Genomic DNA, 14,083 nt, shown 5'->3' with positions numbered 1-14,083 from the left:
GCCAACAAGTCTATATCTTAACTTATTATCTGTTATCCCTTTATTTTAGCTAGCTGCCTAATTCCTTTCCTGATAGATACCTGAATATAGTCACCAAATGAGACTGGCACACTGCGCGGGCATCCACATGATTCAACACAGTTATTTGCACTCTACTATAGCTCATATGTGTTGAGAATAAATGTAAGGCCAAATGCAATTTTCAACTTTATAATTCAATATAAACAAAGACAAGACTTACCTTATAAGTGTTAATGAGATGGAATGAGCAAGATTGGTAGATTTTATTTTAGTCAGAGGCTACAATATGTATCTAAGGTAGCAATCTGTTATTAGGCCAAACGCTGCAATAATATACTGTATAATTCATACATGGAGTCGGGAGTTTTTGGTTAGCTGTCAAGATCCAAGGGGGGAGGGGGAGGGGGGGCTGCAGAAGACAGGCCCAGGGGCCTCATGGGACCATGACTTGGTAATGGGAGACATTTCTAGTCCACTCAACTCCTAGAACACTAATTTTATGCTAACAATATTCAAATTTAATAACATTGTCCCCAAATCAATAACAAGATTCTTACAAACAAATGATTCGCCATGTGTACTGTCGGCTGCAGTCTGAAATAACGGGTTGAACAGTGAATGAGAAATGATCTCTTATGTGAAAGTTCAATTCAATTTTATTTACAGTGCCAAATCATAACAAAAGTTATCTCAGGACACTTTACAGACTAGGTATAGACCACACTCTATAGTGTCACTAAGTCCAGAGTGGCAGTGGAACTTCTTGCAGCTTTTATGTTATAGCCGCCACCCTGTGGTGTTCAGAGACTGAGGCACTGAAGGACCACACTCTATAGTGTAAATAACATGTTTGCGCGTTGTGTTGCCAATAAACTGTAAATAAAGTTGCATCCATTTAGAAAAACAGTTTCATAGAACTAGGCTACTTAAGTCTCCTTTTTTCGTTGTAATGGACACCCTGCAGCCAATCAGAATGTAGTATTCACCTAGATCAGGGTATAATTCTTGATAATGGACACCTCAGGAATTATCTCTTACTTACCTCAGTTATAGCTATTATTGAACATAAGAAGGGAAACATCAATATAATAGGTGAATCCAAACCTTTAAACAGTAGTGTATTTAAATAAGTGGCAGAGAGGCAGAAGATGTATTTGCGCATATTTCCTTTAAAAAAAACCTTTAACTACTAACTTTAGAAACACTCATTAACAATACACACCAGTGAACATGGGATGTCTGATACAAAACTGATGGAGATGATATTAAACGTTGCCTTCTTAGTTTGAACAGTAGTTATACAACAGTTAAATACTGCGCATTAATGACTTCATGATTCAAGTTTGAACTCAGCATAGAACACTGTACAGACTGTAATATTCTTCTACAGATCTGACCTCTGCTCAGGTCTGTGTGCCTGCGTACAACAGTGAGTCCTCTGCAGTGCTGTCACGCCTGTCATACACCTTCCTTCTTTATTAAAAGGATTTTGTCATGAACAATGAAGGGGAAAACACAGAGGATTGGACCCAAATGCAGACACGAACATGGGAGTCAGTTTTAACAGATTTAATGAAACAATGGTGGACAAAAAGTGTCCAGGGAGCGGGGGGAAAAGGAGTTCGGTCCAGGTGCAGGTAAAGAAACAACGACGAGGTGAAACACAGGAACAGGTGGAAGGCAATCATGCGGACAAGGGGACAGGATCACGGGAAACTAAAACAAAAAGAAACAAAGAAACGATCAACACCGAAAACATGGAACAAACTATCTTAACTTATACTTAAATACAACGTGGAGCCAACGAACGAGACACGATACCGAGTAGTTGATGAAACGATCTGGCGCCGGATGTGTCCAACATCCGGCTTCTTATAATGTTGGGGAGGTGATTAGTGGGATTGAGTGCAGCTGGTCCAGAACCGACAAACACAGAGAGGGGAGACACATACAGGGAAACACAGACAGAGGGAGACCAACCCAAGCACAAAAGGAAAGGGATAGGCTGCCAGAACTGGGATCCTGACAGATTTGACGCACTTTGACTGAAAAGAGTGGCACCATAGACTAACTCGCTGCATGTTTTGGACAACACAGAACCTGCTGAATAATTCTACATGTACACGTGGGTCTTATAGGGAAACCCCCAAATGTCCAGTTTTTAACAAACAAGCACTCTCCTGTTCCTCATCAGAACTGTCATCAGCTTCCTCTGACTGCCATCAAGACCAATATGGTTGTCCTGCCTATCTCACTGTAAAGCAAGAAATCTCTGCCTGTCTGTTTGGGAACTGTTCACCCGACTGCTCCGTGCCACCAGCCGCCCCGGCAGGCCTCATTTTTACTACTAAATTTTATATCTCTTGAATGCTTTGGGCTTATGCAACCATATTTGGTGGACATGTGCAGATATGATAGGCTGTCAGAGCCTCATCTAACTATAAAAGAGTCTGTGAATGCATGTATGGCTGTCCTTTACATATCTCAAGAACTAGTCATCGGACCGACTTCACACTTGGCAGGTCTATTGCTGATGTCCCAAGAGAGTGCAATGTCAAGTGTGGAGTTGATTGGACGAATGGTTCTCGAGAATGTTGCATGCAGAACTTCTGGGGGTCAAAAAATCGTCCCGCACTGAACAGGAACTGCAATAGAACATTAAAATATGATCTGCTAGAGGAATACTATCTGTTATCAAGTCAAAATACATTTTTGTAAGATGAAAGCTTTCAGTTTAGTGAAGTTAAGGTTAAAGATACCTGAAAGATCTCAAAATCTCTCAACTAACAGCACAAACATTATATTTTCAGTTGATCAAGTATGGGTGACTGGAGACCATTGAACTGTGACTAATAATAACATGAACAGACTGGGGTGACGGGTTGATCATGAAGAACACTGACCCTGTTCAGTCTGGGCTCATACTCTTCACTGCGTGTTGTAAACAGGAGCTAGAAGCAAACACTGCCCACTGTATAGTTGAAAACCGTCCTTTTCCTGGAATCAACCACAGCCTCTCCTCTTTCTCTCTGTTCTCAAGCACAGCCAATCCTCTCAGTAGGTGTCTCCTGCTTCCTGCCCCCTCCACTTATCTGACAGTGCATCTGATGGTTAAGAGGGCAGTGCTTACAAAGAAGTGAAACTATTTGACATGCACCGTCTCTGAGAGCTGAAATGGCGCAGGGAGGAATTCAGATGGACCAGGAAAAACTCTGCTGTTCGATCTGTTTGGATCCACTGAAGGATCCGGTGACTATTCCCTGTGGACACAGCTACTGTATGAGCTGTATTAAAAGGCACTGGGATAAAGAGGATCAGAAGGAAACCTACAGCTGTCCTCAGTGCAGACAGACCTTTGAACTGAGGCCTGACCTGGAAAAAAACACCATGTTGGCAGATTTAGTGGAGGAACTGAAGAAGACAGGACTCCAACCTGCTCCAGCTGATCACTGCTATGCTGGACCTGAAGATGTGGGATGTGATTTCTGCACTGGGAGAAAACTGAAAGCTGTCAAGTCCTGTCTGCAGTGTCTGGTCTCTTACTGTGAGCAGCACCTCCAGCCTCACTATGAATGCCCTGCCTTTGAAAAACACAAGCTGGTTGACCCCTCCAAGAAGCTCCAGGAGAACGTCTGTACTCGTCACAACGAGGTGATGAAGATTTTCTGTCGTACTGATCAGAAGTGTATCTGTTATCTCTGCTCCATGGATGAACATAAAGGTCATGACACAGTCTCAGCTGCAGCCGAAATGACTGAGAGGCAGAAAGAGCTCGGGGTGAGTCGACAAAAGATCCAGCAGAGAATCCAGAATAGAGAGAAAGATGTGAAGCTGCTTCAGCAGCAGGATGAGGCTATCAATCTCTCTGCTGATAAAGCTGTGAAGGAGAGTGAGAAGATTCTCAAGGATGTGAAGCAGCAGATCAGATCTCGTCAGAAATCTGAAGTGACTCACATCAACGAGCTTCAGAAGAAGCTGCAGCAGGAGATCGCTGAGCTGAGCAGGAAAGACGCTGAGCTGGACAAACTCTCACGAACTGGGGACCACACACAGTTCCTGCACAGCTACACTTTGCTGCCACATCTTAGCGAAGCTACAGACTCATCCAGCATCAAGATGCATCCTCTGAGGTACACTGAGGATGTGACTGCAGCTGTGTCAGGGGGCAAAGATAGACTACAGGACATTCTCAGTGAGGAATGGACCAAGATCTCGCTGACAGAGCCTGAAGATGTTCTACTGCCACAGGAGGAGCCCAAGACCAGAGCTGACTTCCTCAAATATTTATGTCAAATTACACTGGATTCAAACACAGCATATGGGAAATATATGATGGTCAATGACATGAACGCAAGCTCGAATTATAATAAATGTGACTATTTTATTCACCCAGACTGTTTCACTGACTGGTCTCAGGTTCTGTGTAGAGAGAATCTGACTGGGCGTTGTTACTGGGAGGTGGAGTGGAGTGGGCAAAACGTTTTTGTGGCAGCAGCATTCAAGAATATTAGCAGAGCAGGAAGACAAAGTGCGTTTGGAGCCAATGACAAGTCTTGGGCATTACAATGTTTCTATGACGGTTATGAGTTCCGGCATAACAACATCAGAACTCCCATCTCAGGTCCTCAGTCCTCCAGAGTAGGAGTGTACCTGGATCACAGTGCAGGTGTTCTGTCCTTCTACAGCGTCTCTGAGACCATGACTCTCCTCCACAGAGTCCAGACCACATTCACTCAGCCGCTCTGTCCTGGACTTGCTGTGTATTTTTACGGATCCTCTGCTAAAATCTGTGATGCTTCAAACACAGAAGACTGATATTTACGCATAACTGATAGGGAGAATTACATTTTTCCCCGGACATTTTGGGTTAATGTCCAATTCTCTTTAGTATAGTGGTCTTCTGTTCTGATTATTTCTGTGTCAGTTAGGTTAGATTATTTCTGTGTCAGTCAGGCTGCCCTGGAAACTGCCTGGATTATTAAAGCCATGTTTATGCATTATAGCCATTGAGATGATAGCACGTCTCCTCTTGCTGTAAGAATCTGATCTTTGCTTTTCGAGCCAAAGAACTGAGGTGGCTTTACACATTACTTTGTGTTGACGACTCTTCTGTTATCCTTGGTCAAGTAATTAAACTCCTTCAGTATCAGACATACAGGACTCTGGCATTTTATTTTATTTTCTGGCTCTTCCATAACAATAATGACTAATTTAGACAGTCTGTATGTTGTGTTCTGTCTCTTTTCAGCTGTTGGGTTTTTTTTCTTTAATCTTTTCAAATATATTTGTTATTGTTCTTTAAAAACGCCCTCCAATGAACAGTGTAATAATGACTTAATTCCAGATACACACAGCCGGTGCTTCATACATCACGTACTTAAAGTTCTGGTGTAAAATCACCCCAGCATATTTTTTGGGCAAATTTGGTCATCAAATAAGCCATCGAGACAATTTTTTCCATGTATGAAGGATTAATGGGAGAGTCTCTAACAGTCGGACGTGGCTAACACTGATTAGCTCGGGGCAGCACGGTGAAGGCATTAAAATGTCTTTTTTAACCACTAATACTGCTGAAAATAACAGCAAACCTCAAAAAACAAAGCACCAATGGGCTCCTTCCTTTTGAATTGACTTTGGTAATCCACTTGAATGGGCTTTACTATGAGAGGAGCTGGTACAGGGGCCAGTAGGTAAGTGTTTCAAAAGACTATTTTAACCCTGGTACTCTGGGTTCTCTATCTACGTGCTTTGGTTTATGTGTCAACTTGTTTTAAACTTTTGACAACATATACAGTGGGTATGGAACGTATTCATATCCCCTTAAATTTTCACTCTTTGTTAATTTGTAGCCATTTGCTAAAATCATTTAGGTTGTTTTTTTCTTAATAATGTACACACAGCACCCCATATTGAAATATAGAATCGTAGACATTTCTGAAATATCACATGGCCATAAATATTCTGACCCTTTGCTGTGACACTTGTATATCTAACTCAGGTGCTGTCCTTTTTCTTCTGATCATCCTTGAGATGGTTCTACAGTCCAGCTGTGTTTAATCCAATTGATTAGGAAAGGCAAACACCTGTCTTTATAAGACCTTACAGCTCACAGTGCATGTCACAGCTAATAAGAATCATGACGTCGAAGGAACTGCCTGAAGAGCTCAGAGACAGAATTGTGGCAAGGCACTTATCAGGCCAAGGTTACAAAAGAATTTCTGCTGCACTATAGGTTCCTAAGAGCACAGTGGCCTGCAAAATCCTTAAATGGAAGAAGTTTAGGATGACTAGAACTCTTCCTAGAGCTGGCCGTCCAACCAAACTTAGCAATCAGGGGAGAAGAGCCTTGGTGAGAGAGGTAAAGAAGAACCCAAAGAACACTGTGGATGAGCTCCAGAGATGCAGTGGGATTGGGGATGTGTGAGAAATAACCAAAGATTGACCTACCTTATTTATCTTTGATTGTAAATCCTTGATTAGCATAACAGTCACGCTGAGAATGACTGCTGAGGGGATTGTACATAGGAGTCACCGGGGTTTGCAAATGGTGACAAAAGAGGGGTCGTAAATACTGATAACTTCCACGGGGGTCATAAACATGGGCTAGTGTGTTTTGTTTATTCTAATGTCATTGTGTTTGTAAGATGCTTTGATCTGACTTGTATATCTGCTGAAGAAATTTGGAGACAGGCAGAGATTATTGAGACCCGGCTGTTGGTCTGACCTCTCCTGTCTGCAGCAGTATTTAGTAAAGATATGATTTGAGAAACACTGAGGACTCCAGAGACTTTCTTTCACATTTGGCGACGAGGATGGGATTGGACGTTCTGCTGATCAGGCCTGAGTCCTGACTCAAGGTTAAACCGGTAAGGAAAAATTCTGCTCCACCAAAGGAGGACAGGATTCCGCCTGATGTCAGGAACGGGTGCTGGACAGCAGACGCTCCATCCATTTCATATCTCGTGTGTAATTTTGAAGACAAGCTTCATTTACTTGTGGGGTTTTTGAAGCTCAAATGAAGGGGTGTGTAAACCTAGGCGACAGTTCGAGAACCTGTGTGTGGTCTGCTGTCAAGATATTCTGTAATTCCTGTGAGTTTGAATATAAGGTCCGACGAGTCTATTTGTAGAGGTCGGACAGTCTTCATATGTCCTTTGTGGTTTTGAAGACTAGTTTCATTTTCTGTGTGATTTTGAGGCTCTGAGAAGGCGAGGTATCCTAGGTGACAGTTCGAGACAATGTGGTCTGCTGTCTGATATTCTATAAATCCTATAGGGTTGAATATCAAGGTCCAATGAGTCCCGTTTGGAGATTGGACCGTCTTCATATTTTCTGTGTAATTTTATTTTGTAGACTAGTTTAATAAAAATATATATTTGCACTTAAAGCTATATAAGTGATGTCTTGAAATAGACATAAATGAATATAATGTGTTGTGAGAGGTTGGTGCAACCTAACAAATGAGAGAAGTGTTTTGGAAAAAACACAAAAGCATTTAGGGAGAAAAATGAATGATTTCTGAATCAATTATTTAAAGGAGTAGAAATTTTTGAAATGCAAATATAATTTGCATGAGTGTAGTGATTCCCAACTACAATAAAATGGGCGTATGAATGTGGTAAGAAAAAATAAACTTTGGGGTAATTCACTTCAGTGTCTAAATATCCAGTTTGGATATTAAAGGGTGCGTTGCTCTGAACGAATGTGTCGTACAAACCACCTGGCTGAAAGATTATCCAAAGTTAGTGTATGTGTGATAAGATCTAACCATGTTCGTATGGAAAGATCAGCATGTGTGAAATCTGTCTGAGTGAACGATAAGCCTGTTGAAAGTAAAAGCACATCACAAGGAGTCAATAGAAAAATAGGAAACAAAATGGGAAAGTTAAAATCTTTACAGATCCTGCTAAATTTATAGCAGATAAATGGGTTAATGTGGTTGAGAGCTTCCATTTTGGCATTACTAGACTAAGAGGTTTTTTTTTGTTTTTTCGTCTTTTATTGGGCACATATTTAGGTACATATACAGTGAAGAGGGTAAAGTGATGAGAGAGAAAGGGACAGCGAGTAGGAAAAGATAGGAGGAAAGCAAACTCAGTTATAGAAAGACAAGAAAGAGATTAGGGATAAAAGACAGGTCCTCCTCATGCTGTCCCCAGGCCATGCAGCCCCTCCATCAAGCCCATATGCATATTCCCAGAAGGACTCTGACAATGAGTGGGAGGGGAGACTGAACCTGCATCTGATGTGGCAGTTTTCATAAAACCAGTGACTGAAGAAAACAGATTGAAACAAAGAAAAAGATAACTTTGCTTCTCCAGAAAGTTCTCTCTCCAAACAGCAACTTCTTTTTGACTACTGGCCTGAGGAAAAGGAAACGGATGTCCACGGCACCAGATGTTCAGTTGAATTGAACACTGAAGAGCTTGTTTTCAGGGCATGTCAGCCAGAGGAACTAAAAGATTGCAAGGAGGGGGAGCGGGAGAGGTGTGAACGCAACATTCGACTGGCCATTTGGTTCACTATACCAGCAGAATGGGGCACAGAATCCTGGACAAAGATGGCCTCATCAAGACAACAGCAGAAGGAGAGAAACAGAGACACCGGAGTTACACTTCAATGTCAGTAGTCAACTTGCAAAGTTTCATAATGATATCTATAAGTTTAAAAAAATCCCCAATTGACCTACAAGGCCTCACTTAAGCGGCACGGTGGGTTAGTGGTGAGCACCATCGCCTGACAGCAAGAAAGTTCCTGTTTCGAATCCATTCTGTGTGGAGTTTGCATGTTCTTCCTGTGTCTGCGTGGGTTTTCTCCGGGTTCTCCAGCTTCCTCCCACAGTCCAAAGACGTGCAGGTGTTAGGTTCATTGATGACTCTAAATTGTCCGTAGGTGTGAATGGGAGTGTGAATGTTTGTCTGTCTCTGTTTGTCTCTATGTGCCCTGTGATAGATTGGTGTCCTGTCCAGGGTGTACTCGATGTGATGGAGAGGGATAAATGTGCTTCCAGACCCTTTCACAGTCTTTTTAAGTTTATTAAGGTATATTTTATTTTTATAAGATACCTAAATGTGAAAAAATCTGACCTTTTTAAAAGTTAAAAGCATAAAAAATAATATATATATATATATATATATATATATATATATATATATATATATATATATATATATTGAAAACCTGAATACTGTGTGAAGGACAATGGTAACACAAATTAAAACATTTTTTTATTATTTGGGGATGTTTCTTGACTAATCATCTATGTAGTGCGATGATTTTCTGTAAAATAGGATTGTTGGGGACCTGATATTTGAGGGGAAAGGCAGCGATTTTAAAATCATAATTCAGACAACAACTAAATGAAGTGAATAATTACAGGTTTTTTTGTACAGTTTCCCCAATTGATATTGTCACTTCTCTGAATAAACATTTTCCTTGTAACAAATTTGATGGGATCATTGGGCCTCTGTCCTGTTGTGTCGTCTCTAGTTCTTCTGTCTGAGCCTATGTTTGTATTGTAGTTTCAGCTCTCAGCTGTTTTAGTACGGTGAAGGCATTAAAACGTCTTTTTTAACCACTAATACTGCTGAAAATAAGTGTAGTATAGTGGGCTTCTGTTCTGATTATTTCTGTGTCAGTTAGGTTAGATTATTTCTGTGTCAGTCAGGCTGCCCTGGAAACTGCCTGGATTATTAAAGCCATGTTTATGCATTATAGCCATTGAGATGATAGCACGTCTCCTCTTGCTGTAAGAATCTGATCTTTGCTTTTCGAGCCAAAGAACTGAGGTGGCTTCACACATTACTTTGTGTTGACGACTCTTCTGTTATCCTTGGTCAAGTAATTAAACTCCTTCAGTATCAGACATACAGGACTCTGGCATTTTATTTTATTTTCTGGCTCTTCCATAACAATAATGACTAATTTAGACAGTCCGTATGTTGTGTTCTGTCTCTTTTCAGCTGTTGGGTTTTTTTTCTTTAATCTTTTCAAATATATTTGTTATTGTTCTTTAAAAACGCCCTCCAATGAACAGTGTAATAATGACTTAATTCCAGATACACACAGCCGGTGCTTCATACATCACGTACTTAAAGTTCTGGTGTAAAATCACCCCAGCATATTTTTTGGGCAAATTTGGTCATCAAATAAGCCATCGAGACAATTTTTTCCATGTATGAAGGATTAATGGGAGAGTCTCTAACAGTCGGACGTGGCTAACACTGATTAGCTCGGGGCAGCACGGTGAAGGCATTAAAATGTCTTTTTTAACCACTAATACTGCTGAAAATAACAGCAAACCTCAAAAAACAAAGCACCAATGGGCTCCTTCCTTTTGAATTGACTTTGGTAATCCACTTGAATGGACTTTACTATGAGAGGAGCTGGTACAGGGGCCAGTAGGTAAGTGTTTCAAAAGACTATTTTAACCCTGGTACTCTGGGTTCTCTATCTACGTGCTTTGGTTTATGTGTCAACTTGTTTTAAACTTTTGACAACATATACAGCGGGTATGGAAAGTATTCATATCCCCTTAAATTTTCACTCTTTTTTAATAAAAAAAATCATTTAGGTTGTTTTTTTCTTAATAATGTACACACAGCACCCCATATTGAAATATAGAATCGTAGACATTTCTGAAATATCACATGGCCATAAATATTCTGACCCTTTGCTGTGACACTTGTATATCTAACTCAGGTGCTGTCCTTTTTCTTCTGATCATCCTTGAGATGGTTCTACAGTCCAGCTGTGTTTAATCCAATTGATTAGGAAAGGCAAACACCTGTCTTTATAAGACCTTACAGCTCACAGTGCATGTCACAGCTAATAAGAATCATGACGTCGAAGGAACTGCCTGAAGAGCTCAGAGACAGAATTGTGGCAAGGCACTTATCAGGCCAAGGTTACAAAAGAATTTCTGCTGCACTATAGGTTCCTAAGAGCACAGTGGCCTGCAAAATCCTTAAATGGAAGAAGTTTAGGATGACTAGAACTCTTCCTAGAGCTGGCCGTCCAACCAAACTTAGCAATCAGGGGAGAAGAGCCTTGGTGAGAGAGGTAAAGAAGAACCCAAAGAACACTGTGGATGAGCTCCAGAGATGCAAATATATATATATATATATATATATATATATATATATTATTTTTTATGCTTTTAACTTTTAAAAAGGTCAGATTTTTTCACATTTAGGTATCTTATAAAAATAAAATATACCTTAATAAACTTAAAAAGACTGTGAAAGGGTCTGGAAGCACATTTATCCCTCTCCATCACATCGAGTACACCCTGGACAGGACACCAATCTATCACAGGGCACATAGAGACAAACAGAGACAGACAAACATTCACACTCCCATTCACACCTACGGACAATTTAGACACCTGCACGTCTTTGGACTGTGGGAGGAAGCTGGAGAACCCGGAGAAAACCCACGCAGACACAGGAAGAACATGCATACTCTACACAGAATGGATTCGAAACAGGAACTTTCTTGCTGTCAGGCGATGGTGCTCACCACTAACCCACCGTGCCGCTTAAGTGAGGCCTTGTAGGTCAATTGGGGATTTTTTTAAACTTATAGATATCATTATGAAACTTTGCAAGTTGACTACTGACATTGAAGTGTAACTCCGGTGTCTCTGTTTCTCTCCTTCTGCTGTTGTCTTGATGAGGCCATCTTTGTCCAGGATTCTGTGCCCCATTCTGCTGGTATAGTGAACCAAATGGCCAGTCGAATGTTGCGTTCACACCTCTCCCGCTCCCCCTCCTTGCAATCTTTTAGTTCCTCTGGCTGACATGCCCTGAAAACAAGCTCTTCAGTGTTCAATTCAACTGAACATCTGGTGCCGTGGACATCCGTTTCCTTTTCCTCAGGCCAGTAGTCAAAAAGAAGTTGCTGTTTGGAGAGAGAACTTTCTGGAGAAGCAAAGTTATCTTTTTCTTTGTTTCAATCTGTTTTCTTCAGTCACTGGTTTTATGAAAACTGCCACATCAGATGCAGGTTCAGTCTCCCCTCCCACTCATTGTCAGAGTCCTTCTGGGAATATGCATATGGGCTTGATGGAGGGGCTGCATGGCCTGGGGACAGCATGAGGAGGACCTGTCTTTTATCCCTAATCTCTTTCTTGTCTTTCTATAACTGAGTTTGCTTTCCTCCTATCTTTTCCTACTCGCTGTCCCTTTCTCTCTCATCACTTTACCCTCTTCACTGTATATGTACCTAAATATGTGCCCAATAAAAGACGAAAAAAAAAAAAAAAACCTCTTAGTCTAGTAATGCCAAAATGGAAGCTCTCAACCACATTAACCCATTTATCTGCTATAAATTTAGCAGGATCTGTAAAGATTTTAACTTTCCCATTTTGTTTCCTATTTTTCTATTGACTCCTTGTGATGTGCTTTTACTTTCAACAGGCTTATCGTTCACTCAGACAGATTTCACACGTGCTGATCTTTCCATACGAACATGGTTAGATCTTATCACACATACACTAACTTTGGATAATCTTTCAGCCAGGTGGTTTGTACGACACATTCGTTCAGAGCAACGCACCCTTTAATATCCAAACTGGATATTTAGACACTGAAGTGAATTACCCCAAAGTTTATTTTTTCTTACCACATTCATACGCCCATTTTATTGTAGTTGGGAATCACTACACTCATGCAAATTATATTTGCATTTCAAAAATTTCTACTCCTTTAAATAATTGATTCAGAAATCATTCATTTTTCTCCCTAAATGCTTGTGTATTTTCCAAAACACTTCTCTCATTTGTTAGGTTGCACCAACCTCTCACAACACATTATATTCATTTATGTCTATTTCAAGACATCACTTATATAGCTTTAAGTGCAAATATATATTTTTATTAAACTAGTCTACAAAATAAAATTACACAGAAAATATGAAGACGGTCCAATCTCCAAACGGGACTCATTGGACCTTGATATTCAACCCTATAGGATTTATAGAATATCAGACAGCAGACCACATTGTCTCGAACTGTCACCTAGGATACCTCGCCTTCTCAGAGCCTCAAAATCACACAGAAAATGAAACTAGTCTTCAAAACCACAAAGGACATATGAAGACTGTCCGACCTCTACAAATAGACTCGTCGGACCTTATATTCAAACTCACAGGAATTACAGAATATCTTGACAGCAGACCACACACAGGTTCTCGAACTGTCGCCTAGGTTTACACACCCCTTCATTTGAGCTTCAAAAACCCCACAAGTAAATGAAGCTTGTCTTCAAAATTACACACGAGATATGAAATGGATGGAGCGTCTGCTGTCCAGCACCCGTTCCTGACATCAGGCGGAATCCTGTCCTCCTTTGGTGGAGCAGAATTTTTCCTTACCGGTTTAACCTAAAAAACATAAAAAATAAGAATTATATATATATATATATATATATATAGAAAACCTGAATAATGTGTGAAGGACAATGGTAACAATGGGGATGTTTCTTGATTTAATCATCTATGTAGTGCGATGATTTTCTGTAAAATAGGATTGTTGGGGACCTGATATTTGAGGGGAAAGGCAGCGATTTTAAAATCATAATTCAGACAACAACTAAATGAAGTGAATAATTACAGGTTTTTTTGTACAGTTTCCCCAATTGATATTGTCCCTTCTCTGAATAAACATTTTCCTTGTAACAAATTTGATGGGATCATTGGGCCTCTGTCCTGTTGTGTCGTCTCTAGTTCTTTTGTCTGAGCCTATGTTTGTATTGTAGTTTCAGCTCTCAGCTGTTTATGCATGCAAGTCCTCTCTTTGTCACAGAATTTCAATAAACCAATCATCAAATAATTATTTTGAAAAATGTCCATCTGGATTTTAACATTAAACCACTTACCTGCCAAAACTATTTTAGAATTATAAATAAATAAATAAAAAATACATATTTTTCCATATATATATATATCAACATAATTATATTTCACCATCATTTAGGTTGTATTTCTGTACAGTATTGCGTCATAGTTGGTGTTATTTTTTTATTTTGCAAAAAGATTTGACATGTAGCCTACTGTTTTTTTA

The 14,083-nt window shown here is 40.2% G+C and overlaps 1 protein-coding gene across 1 annotated transcript; it reads left to right on the top strand.

Moving 5' to 3' along the window:
* Positions 1 to 3,195: 3,195 nt before the first annotated feature.
* Positions 3,196 to 4,836, top strand: LOC310958937 (E3 ubiquitin/ISG15 ligase TRIM25-like; the record flags this gene model as incomplete). Its single annotated transcript, XM_083930100.1, has 1 exon — positions 3,196 to 4,836. The coding sequence occupies one exon, from the start codon at positions 3,196 to 3,198 to the stop codon at positions 4,834 to 4,836; it is 1,641 nt and encodes a 546-aa protein (XP_083786226.1).
* Positions 4,837 to 14,083: the final 9,247 nt, after the last annotated feature.

This window comes from Echiichthys vipera (assembly GCF_963691815.1).
Source record: "Echiichthys vipera genome assembly, chromosome: 16".
Taxonomy (NCBI): domain Eukaryota; kingdom Metazoa; phylum Chordata; class Actinopteri; order Perciformes; family Trachinidae; genus Echiichthys; species Echiichthys vipera.
This window is presented reverse-complemented; position numbering and strand designations above follow the sequence as displayed.